The following is an 11582-nucleotide window of genomic DNA, read 5'->3' on the forward strand; positions in this document are numbered from 1 at the left end:
CTTGGTTTAGGAGTTAGGAGGGGAAGAAAACACGCTGTCAGACGCTGATGCTGGGCCTGATAACCATATGGTCAGGCCATCGTGGCCGATAGGGTGCTAGACACACACCAATTGGCAGCCATACGCCGGTGGCATCCCCACCCGTTAGGCCATCGCAGCCACATAGGCGCCATGACAAGCGGCTGCTCCCTCTCGCTTCATTCGCTTGGTATCGCTACCCGTGCGTGAGCCACAAAAGCAAAGCGTTGTGACCACCATTGCGGCCGAGAGAGTCGCCTTCGCCTAGCTCCCTCACCAACACACCATTGCCGCCTATAGCTAGCAAATAGCTTCACTGTCTTCCTCCCTACCTACTCGGCATGTTTGCTGGACCGGACATGCATGGTGAGGGTGAATTTCACTATTCTCGCCTCACCGGAATTCGCTATCTCCATGGCTGCCATCACAGTGAGCTCACCGCTGCCCTGCTCCCTCACCTATTCCCTTTCCTCCTTCACGTTAGCACTAGCTTAGGGTGTAGTCTAGCCTAAGTGATGATCTCATGGTGAACCGTAGCTTCACCGGCGTTGAACATGACGGTCAGCGCCGTTGCACTCTTATCGCCGCACCGCCGTGCACGTGGACAACCCTCTCCGGTGCATCCACCTGAACCCTAAGTAGCCTAGATAGGTCTGCGTGGTCACCATGGAGCTATTGTGCTCCTCGCGTGGACTTGCTGTGGCTAGAGACAGCTGGCACACCTCCGCGTAGCACCATCGTGCCGCCAAGGCCAACGACGAGCCACCTCTGGTGTGTCCCCATGATAACCACCTACACCCAGCAATGCAGGATGTTGTGAGGATCATCATGGTGGGGTCGGTTTCACCAGAGAGTTCACCATCGGTGAGCTAGCGCCGGTCAAACCACCGCCCCTATCTCTATGTGACGGACTAGTGGGGTCCGCTGACTGCTGGGTCCTGCGTGTCAGCGACTATACTTCTAGGTTTTGCTTATTTCTTTTTAAGATTTTTATGCTAACTTTGGAAAATGATATCTAGAGCTAGGAGTGTCCAAATTGAGTGAACCAATTTTTGTTGGATTCCTCATGTAGTATTTGATAAAAATATGAAATGCACCATTTCTTGTATTTTTCTAGGAGAATAAAATAGAACTTTATAAATGCTTTTTAAATGGTTTCAATTTTGTAAAATCTATAACTTGATCTAGGAAAATGATAAAAATGTTATTCCAATTTTGTTGGTCTTGTATTACCATGTACTACCCAAGAAAAATATTGGTTGCACAGTGATCTTGCTGGAAATAGGAGTTTGCTATTTATCTTAAATAAATGCTTGATTGTTGTGCTATTTTTCATGGTAAAAATATGTATCCAATGAGCATGAAACTTTTTGTACAATGTTATTGTGCTATGATGTAGCTAAGAAAAATATGAATTTTGTCGTTTGACACTTTTCAATATGATTTCCTAATTATGCTTTTTAAGCCCTGCTGGCTTGTCATTTTTGTGTAGGATGTTCTACTAATTCAATTGCTATAACATTTATACAGTAGACTATTGGGGACATATATAAGCTACTATAATTTTTGTGGAATTTACTGTACATGTTTGCTATATGTTTATTATTTTGTCTAATTATCTAAATAAATTAATAAAGACATGAAAAGAATTTATTTAGGAATGGCCACTATGTTTTCTAGTACTCATTTCATGTATGATAACTATTGGTAACATTGGTAGTCCTTAAGGTACCATTCTTGTATGTGGTGAAATATTATTTTCCCTAAAATTCACTTCCAGTGACTTTAGAGTTAAGCAAATTACATGGTGAAGATGATGTTTGCTATAAATCTTGTCTATAACAAAGTTGTAGATAACTTAGTTATATAGCTTGTGTTAAATTTTCATGGCATGTGGCCAAATGGTTTGTGAGTTATGACTATTCAGAGTTGGTCTTCAGAACTTATAGTTCTCTGGAATTTCTGAACCAGGTTTGATAAATGTGCCTGTTTGGCCTTGTTAACTTAGGAATCATGCTGAGATGATTAAATATGAATTGTAGATAATTTCATAAGAATTGCATATTGTCTTGTTGCATGTCTTTTGGGTTAGTACAACTCTAGTTATGAGTTAAACTAGCAGCTACTGTCTGCAACCCTGAATCTGTGAATGCAGTGAATGACTTGATTGTTGTATATGAGTTGATGTGATGATTTAGATGCTTAGGATAATTAAGATAAATTGTTAGTTGTAGGTGCTAGACCTCTTACTGAAGATGAACAACTTTATCTTAGGTTGTTAGAGCTTGGTGAGTGTATATTCTTATTTTTATGAAGAGATATGCACCTACTCAGTAAAGTAGATACTAATCTTGTGACATCGTGTCATTCATGTGTCCGTCTTTACATGGTTGTATATTTCATCATCACCGTCCATCTTTTTTGCATGCATAACTCTTATGCGGTGCATATGCATGCAATTGGTGTTCCATAGGGAGTCACGCTTCTAAAATTTGAACAAGGACTTCCAGAGGAGCAGCAGCAAGTCTAGAAGCAGGAGGTGTAGGCCCTAGAAGGAGGAGCCAACAAAGAAGAAGTTCTTGAGTGTCTCGATCACCAACCATCCTCTTTTCTAAAAGGCAATCCCCGAAGCATTCTAAGTCTCCTATGTTTTAAAAATGTTACTTTGAGTATCTTTATATGTTTGATGCATTAAGTGATAGGAGTTGGATGCAAACACTTGTTGCATATCTATCTGTTCCTTGTCCACTAAATGTACCCTAAATCCTATTTATGTCCAGGGGCGAATCAATGCTTAGCCATGCTTAGATCGGTAAAGTTAGATGATTTCTTGTCACCTATAAGATAGGATGATATCTGGTCACGGTTGGCTATATTTGCTATCATGGAAATAACCATGTGTTAATAATGAATGGAGACCAAGCAGGATGTCGATAGAGAAGCAATAAGGCAAGGAGGTCTTGGGTGTGGATTTATCCCCATTTGTGTCAATTAAGGACTGATTCACTGAACGTCCTCTTGCCATGTTGAACGCATGCCTATCACTTAGTTGGTCAGATAACTCATTCTGACCATGAAGCCAAGTAGCTCAACTCAGGCTAGAAGCCGGGAAGTGAAACTGTGCACTCTGGCGATAGTAAGGATGTGAGGGGAGCCATTGGCGTAAGTCCAAAGGGTAGATTGACATCTTGGCAGAGTGGATTCCCTAAGAGTGCGGCGCTGCTCGGACTCACAAATTTGTTCCTGAGTTGTACCAAAGGTGACCCAAAGCAACCATTGATCAGGTTGCTTGGGTGTGTGTTAGGAATAATTCCCTAGCTGGGTAGGAATTGATTCGAGTCACCGTCTCTCCTGGATAGTGAGAACTTGACTAAGCAGCGGCAACGTAAAGACACTTAATTGAACTTGATGGTGATAATGATGATGATGTTACAACATTATATCGGATATGGTTACTAATGTTTGGAGTCTAATCAAGTGCTTGCTCTAGTATAGGTGCTAATCTAGATGATAGGTTTAATATTGGTAACTTGCTGCTTAACTAATAATCTAAATTATGCTCTTGTATCATTAAAGCTTTTACGCAAAATGGTTGTCAAGCGAGATCCACTGAATAAAGCCTTGCATACTCCTTGGTGTCATTTATTTTTGGTTTACGATGGGTAAGTCTAGCTGAGTACATTCTCGTACTCATGGTTTATTCCCTCTTGTTGTAGATGACGTGCTTTATAATGGCTACTGCAAGTATTGTCTCCACCCTGCTGGTGATGAAGACTATATCATAGGCATGATCTTCTATGTTATCTTATCATGATGCTTTTGCTGGATATGACATGATCTTCTATGTATGAGATACTTGTGAAATGGATGTAACATGTGGCTTGTTATGTTGAATCACTACGATCTTGGTTGTATGCAAGTTGGTTTGAAATCCTTCATGGTTTCAGTTGACTACCAGGTTTATACGGGTTCAAGTATGACGGTTTGATCACTCTGGTGATTGCTTTCATACTTGTGCTCTTATAAATTGGTCGGTTCCATTACAATGGACAAGTGTCCGAGATATCTAAAATAATGGGTACCCAGATGCCTACCTAAAAAAGAGAGAGATGAATAAGATAGCCCATGTTTTCTTGCAAAGTTGTTTCCAAGTTTCAAAAGAGAGATATGTTTTCAAGGAGCAAAGTAGAATTAGGTTAGCCACCATATATATCCACCACATATATCCACACACATGCATATCTTGATTTGATTGTATGATTTAACTCTCTTTGGATCTAAGGTTTGACTTTTATAATATATGTATTACAAGTATGCTATTTCATGCTTTTTCCACTCCTATGAACTCCACATAAGCCTTAGTTGTAGGAAGAGAAAGGCATAACAACACTATTGCCTTAGTGAAGATCCACAAATACCACATATATTGAGAGACTTGAGAGTGTCATACAAGGGAAGCTCTGAGTTTTATTTTGAAAACCTATAAAAACTCTAGAATAATTGTTGAGCAAAGAACTTGAGACATAGTGCTTGACTTGATCATTCTTTCTTTCAATTGCTCAAGACCCAAGTAAAGGCTAAGAATCCCCATGGTTGAAGGTAATATGGGTAAGTTTGAAAGTCAGATCGGTTCATTCTAATCCGGAGGAGAATTCTTGTTTGAACGCATGTGTACTTTTGAGGAGTGAAAGCATCGATGCAACTCCTAATCCATTTATTGAGGTTAGCATTGCTCAAGGACGAGCAAAGGTTATGTTTGGAGGAGTTTGTTGATGGTAGATAACAAACATTATAAATCGTCAATATAACTTGAATAAGGGTATGAATATGATCACCAATAAAGGTCTAGGGGTTTAAACTAACAAATTTCATGAGTTTTGGTGAATCTGTATTTGTTCTAGGGTTTATCTAGAAAACCATCAAGGTGGACCTAGATGTCAGTCTTAATTACGTTATCCACAGCGAAAACAACCCTAGAAGGTTCTAGAAAGCTTGGTGATCGTTTTTAGAAAACAAATAATTAGATTTCAGGTACACATTAGGAGAAAGGCATTTTAGCATGTGCACTATGCTTGCTAATGACATTCTGACTAAAACCAATTTCATAATGGCAAATGGACCAATTCCAAATTTGATAATAACAAAATTCCAAGTTTTCTAATAACTAGCAAAACATGCCCGTGTGTTGCACCGGGGCGTAGAATTTACTATTTTTTTAGATGATACAATTTATTGTCTGATACTCATACCAATAGCAAACATGTTCATGTGTCGCAACGGGACATTGCATGGTCATCTAAAGCTAGCCATCTTCGTTTGATTTTAACTGAACCAACCTTATTTCAATTAACTATCGAGGCTAATAATTAAATGCATTGCAATAACGTATTAACCTCACATTAGACTATTATATCCACCTATTTGTAAGGCTGACAAATATGAAAAGCAAACTGCACATCCGCGCATGCTGAGTCACAACACGTATAAAGTTGGGCTCTGCCGGTGAGGACATGACACTGTATCGAGTATTGCAATGGAAAAATATTATATTGTAAAAATAAGAAGAAACAAAAGTGTATATGAGACAGTGATAATTCATGTAAATGGAAATGCGTGAAATTATTAGGCATTTTTCTAACACAGGAATCTATACCACAGGAATTGTGAAAATAAAAGTAGTAAAGAAAAAAAAATAGTGTCAGATTAATTAACAAAAATGTGTTAACGAAAGCTATGTTTGGGAATACTCTAGCGTCATGGTTTCGGTAAAAAATTGTATGACACTTGCACGTGGGGTCCATGGTCCATGAACTAAGCTTCTCTACCTCCCACAATCCTGTGCAGCACCGTTCTTATCCATCTACCCACCACTGTCAGGCTCTTAGCCTCCCATTATCAACGTTGAGCTCCATGTAGTCACGGCTCCCAACTCACTTGCCGGCGAGAGGACTCTTAGCGAGATTGAGATCCGGAGGATGCCTTCCACGGCCATGAACCGGATGTTCGTCGAGTCTGCCTCGGGCAGTGGCGGCTGCTGTGACGCTGAGCCAGCGGCTGCAGCGGGTGCTCTGCACCTCTCTTCCCTCTCCCTTCCTCTGCTCCTCTCCGCGGTGGACCGCGCCAACGCTGTTGTCGTGGAGTTAGAATCGCGATAAGCATTGTTGTTCGAGTCGGTGTCAGAGTACGTGTCTTCTGTGGCTCAGGTAGACTCAAGAACATAAGAATCACAGGGGAGATGCAACGGCTTATCCTAGTTCAGGATGGTCGATGCCCAACATCCAGCAGCTGATGATCCTTATACTCAAGAGCACCCAAAATCAGGGGTAACAATAGAGTGTATAGGAGGAAGAGAGATTTGGTAGGAGATTAGCACGGTGCTAATCCTGAGGTTGCCTCGTTACTGGTGGAGCCTTCTCCCTCGCCGGAGAGGAGGAAGACGACAAATGCAGTGGAGGAGCTCTCGGTTTTCCTCTCTGGGTTGCTTTGCTCTCGGTGCTGAGCAAGAATAGATCGATGAGGAATGGAATGATATGTCTTGGATCATCCTCCCCCTCTAGGATCCGACCATAGCCATTATATATTGAGGTAGGTCGGGTATATGGTGGTTTGGGTGTGAGCCTATGGTCTACATGTGCCGGAGTCCAGGAGGGTCTTGCGGCGACGCTCTGTGGACCGTGGTGATGTCGTGGAGCCGAAGAAGCCCTGAGCGTCATCTGGCTGGCCTCTTCTAACACGCTGAGTGTCAGGCTATGTCAGCTTAGACCGGCCTCCCCTAGGTGCGCCTTCTAGAGTCTTCTTGGTGGCGCAGGAGGCCGGTTCAAGGGGCTAACGCGTGGGCCTAAAAGCATGTGTTAGCTCCTAGGTAACCTGCAAATGTGTGTGTTTGTGTAGGTTTTTGTCACATCTACGTCAGCTCCTCCATTACAAACCCTTGGTCGTTGAGTTAATTTATGACAGTCCTAAAGATTGACGATGGTGGAGGTGAGGAGTAGCATGGGTGACGCTCCATCCTTCATAGAGGCTGTGAGACGCTAAGCCAGGTGATATTTTTTAACGCCTGTTGCCACCTAAAATTTACCCAAAAAAATTGGGCTTCGGATCGCAACATGGGCCCTGCAAGCAGTGTAGCACATGGACGCAACTTTTTATGTGTGACATAGAGTTCTCCTGTTCTAGTTCGGTTGAAACCCTTGCATCATCGATGCCGCCTCCTCTTGCGATGTTTGGTGCTGAGCATCGCCGTCGATCCAGTGCCTGTCCGACTCCTCTGTCCATCCACCACGGCTGGTGCATCTCGTCATTGTAGAATAATGTCAGCTGATGATAGGAGTTGGATGCACTTGCCTCGTTCTTTAATTGAGTGGCAGGAGAATCTCCAAAATTTTCTAGACATCACATTTGGTGGCACATCAAGAGGTGGAACTGTTGTGTGTCCATGTCCTAGATGTGTATGCATGGCATATAGACCGTGACCTCTAGTTCAGCTTCATTTGCTTCATAGAGGGTTTCATGAAAGCTTTATCAGGGAAGGGGAAGGTTCAGATGTGGGATTGCACAACGAAGACACACCAGCAGCCGATGTAGAAGTACACAATGATGCACCACAACTAGCTGATGTAGAAGTAGACAACGATCCACACCGCATGAGGTTGGAGTAGACATCGAAGAAGGCACACCGAGTGATGACGACCGTGGTGTCACTAATTTGGTTAGATCCCTAATCAGAGGTGCTATACATGGAGAGATCAGAGATACTAATGACAATGAACAGTCGAATGAACATGCAAAGATATTCTTCAAATTATTACAGGAGGTAGAAAAGAAATTGTATCTAGGTTGCAAGGATGCTACTAAGGTCTCTTTTATTGTGGAACTTTTTCAGGTTAAGTGCTTGTATGGTATTAGTAACAGAGCATTAGAGGGGGTACTTAATCTGTTCACAAGGTTTTTTCCTAAAGGCCACTGTGTCCTAGACACAATGGAGAAAGTGCAAAGGGTGGTTCAAGATCTAGGCTTGGACTATGTAAAGATACACGCCTGTGAGAAGGATTGTGTGTTATTTTGGAAGGAAAACGCAAATATGGATACATGTCCCAAATGTGGCGAGTCTAGGTGGAAAACGGCTGGTGACGGTGCTCACAAGGACGTTGTAGAAGGTGATGCTGATACAACAAACAAGAAGCATGTCCCATGTAAAATCCTACGGTACTTTCCTCTTACTCCTCGGCTACGAAGATTATATATGACAGAGAGCACATCATCACAAATGCGATGGCATAAGGAAGAATTGGTCGATGATGGCAAAATGCGTCACCCTGCTGACTCAAAGGCATGGAAGCATGTGGATAACAAGTATGGTTGGTTTGCAAAGGAAGCTCGTAGTATTAGGTTGGGTCTTGTTTCTGATGGCTTCAACCCCTTTGGCATGCAAAATGTTACATACACCACATGGCCTGTTATCCTCATCCCTTACAATTTGCCTCCTTGGTTGTTTGAGAAACAACCTTCTTGGATTATGTCAATGTTGATTCCTAGTCCAAAATCTCCTAGAATGAATATTGATGTCTATTTGAAGCCCCTCATTGATGAGTTGAAGGATCTTTGGGAAAAGGGAATTGATACATGGGATGACAAGGTAAACAAGAATTTTAAACTACATGCTATTCTGCTTTGGACAATTAATGACTTTCCTACATATGTGATGCTTTCTGGTTGGAGCACAAAAGGTAAATATGCATGTCCATACTGCCACAAGGATACAGATTATTTGTGGTTGAGATTTGGAAAAAAGCACTGCTACATGGGACATCGTCGTTTTTTGCCGTCGGACCATCCTTGGCGCATGTACAAGATGAGGTTCAACAATGAGGTGGAAACCAGGGAGGCTCTAGTACCACTATCCGGTCAACAGTTGTTGGACCAGTATGAAACTTTTGATCAAGTGATATTTGGAAAGGCAACATCAAAAAAGAGGAAGCATGACAAAGATAAAAGATGGCACAATTGGAGGAAGAAGAGTATTTTTGAGCTCCCTTACTGGTCTTCTTTGCTCATAAGGCATAATTTGGACATGATGCACATTGAGAAAAACATATGCGAGAGCATATTGGGTACTTTGCTTGAAATTGAAGGTAAATGTAAGGACAAAGAGAAGACCCGACTTGACATGGAACAGCTAGGGATAAGGCAAGATTAGCACCCTGTCATTGATCATGATAATTATACCTTGCCACCAGCCTTGTACTTTTTAGAAAAGGCAGACAAGAAAAGTTTATGCTAATTTCTGCATGGAGCAAAGATGCCTGATGGGTTTAGCTCCAATATAAGGAGATGTGTTGACGCAAATGCATGTAAGGTGTCTGGACTGAAAACACATGACTACCATATTATTCTACTGAAATTGTTACCCTTAGTCGTCAGAAAGATTTTGCCTAAAGAAGTTGTCATGCCATTGATTCAGCTTAGTAGGTTCTTCAGTGCACTTTGTTCGAAGGAGCTGGTGGAAGAAGATCTTGACAAACTTAGCAGTTCAATTAAAGATACTCTTTGTCGGCTTGAGATGGTATTCCCACCTGCATTTTTTGATATCATGATTCATTTGTCGGTTCATCTAGCTGAAGAGGCTAAACTTGGAGGGCATGTGTGTTATAGATGGATGTATCTAGTTGAGAGGTATCTACGTACTGTTAAAGGCTATGTGAGAAACAAGGCGCTCCTAGAAGGTTCAATAGCTAAAGGATACATAGCCGAGGAGTGCCTTACATTTGGCTCTAGATTCTTGGACGTCGACACCAAGCTGAATCGCGCTGATCGTCATGAAAGTACAATAGTGAATGAGCCGCCATCTGGACTGAGCGTATTTGGAGAAATAGATTACAAGAGGAGAGGACAGACTACCGAGATATTTGGTGCAGATGAGGTTCAGAAGATGAGGCACTACATAATTAGTAACTGCGATGAAGCCAGACCATGGGTTGAGTAAGTTGCAATGTACCATCATTAATTAATGTACTTTTTGTTTTTGGCATCAGCTAATTAATTAATTGGCTATTTCAATGCAGCGAGACATGGAAGAACTAAAAAATAGTATAAGGAATCTTAATAAACAACATGAGGAGCACTTTGTAAGGTGGTTCGAGGGCAAGGTTAGTTCTATTTTTTTATTTTTTTATTCCATGTGATGGTTAGAATGATGTACTTATTAACTAGCATTTGTTTTCAAACTATGTTTGCAGATCACCAAACTATACGAGAAAGGTGAAGCAAGTGAACTTATGTATGCCCTTTCTCAAGGACCAGACTATCGAGCTCGTGTGTTCAATAGATGCTACATCAATAACTGGCTATTTCGAACGACTACCATTGAGAGAAACCTCATCACACAAAATAGTGGTGTGCTTGTGAGGGGTGATGGTACTACTGGCAACATGACCTGGTATGTAGTGATTAGAAGAATGATCTCACTCGAGTTCCCTGCACAAAAAGAAGTTTTATTGTTTCAGTGTGATTGGTATGATGTGCCGGCTGCCAGTACTAGCAGAAGTAGAGGATATAGTAGGGATAAATATGGTGTTATTGATATTGATACTTCCAGGTTCAGATATTCAAATGAACCTTACATTCTGGCAACATAGGCAGAACCGGTGTTTTTTGTCAACCTCATGAACAAGCCACGATGGTCTAGTGTTGTTGTGGTGAGACCAAGAAATTTGTTTGCCATGCCAGAAGCAGAAAATGAGGGTGACATGGAAGTCGATCTACTTGATGTGGGAATCCAAGACATGAATCTATTAGGCCCAAATGAGGATTTGTCAAATTGGACAAGACCAGACAAGGATGGCATAACTGGTGATGCCTCTGTTATTAATCAGGTGCGTGGCGAAGCAGTTCTTGAACTAGATGATGCGGTCTTACTTGATGAGGATGATGATGACGAAGATGACACCTACATTGACGATGGAGTTGTTGCACCAGTTGCGGTAGAAAGCATAGAAGATGATTTCTTTGTTTAAATACTTATCCTTTGTACAACAGTGATGTTTTTTCTAGATTTTTTTTAAAATAATCTCATTGTTCGGGATAATGAAAAGCTGAAGTTGGTCTTTAAACTATTATACTCATGTTTGTTTTCTATCATAAGCACAAATATCAGCAAGCTGGACAATTTTTTTTGTTTTCTGAAATTGTCATGGAAGATGTGGATGGTTATCGTCCTTGTTGACATATGAAGTGAATTAGCCATCTTCATCATGTAAACAGGTAATATAAAGGTGGCTTAATGTCGAACACACCTTAGTAGCCCAGTGGTAGATGAGTGTTTGCTTGTACTTTAGTTCCTGGGATCAAATCCTTTGTGGAACATTTTTTTTGTCAATAGAATACATTATTCAGAAATGCGTGGAGCATTTTGTCTATTGCAACCATTTTTGGTATATTGCAACACTTTTAGGCTATTGCATCAGTGGTAGTCTAATGCATGGAGCATTTTGTATATTGCAACACTTTTAGGCTGTTGCATCAGCGGTAGCCTATAGCAACACAAACAAATCATGGCAATATTAACA

General features: G+C 41.4%; 1 protein-coding gene across 1 annotated transcript; it reads left to right on the top strand.

The window, feature by feature from the left end:
- The first annotated feature begins 8323 nt into the window (after positions 1-8323).
- On the top strand, positions 8324-11030 carry LOC136507467 (uncharacterized). Its single transcript, XM_066502182.1, has 6 exons — positions 8324-9149; positions 9432-9991; positions 10080-10163; positions 10254-10453; positions 10550-10612; positions 10703-11030. The coding sequence occupies exons 1-6, from the start codon at positions 8324-8326 to the stop codon at positions 11028-11030; spliced, it is 2061 nt and encodes a 686-aa protein (XP_066358279.1).
- Positions 11031-11582: the final 552 nt, after the last annotated feature.

This window comes from Miscanthus floridulus, chromosome 15 (assembly GCF_019320115.1).
Source record: "Miscanthus floridulus cultivar M001 chromosome 15, ASM1932011v1, whole genome shotgun sequence".
Classification (NCBI taxonomy): domain Eukaryota; kingdom Viridiplantae; phylum Streptophyta; class Magnoliopsida; order Poales; family Poaceae; genus Miscanthus; species Miscanthus floridulus.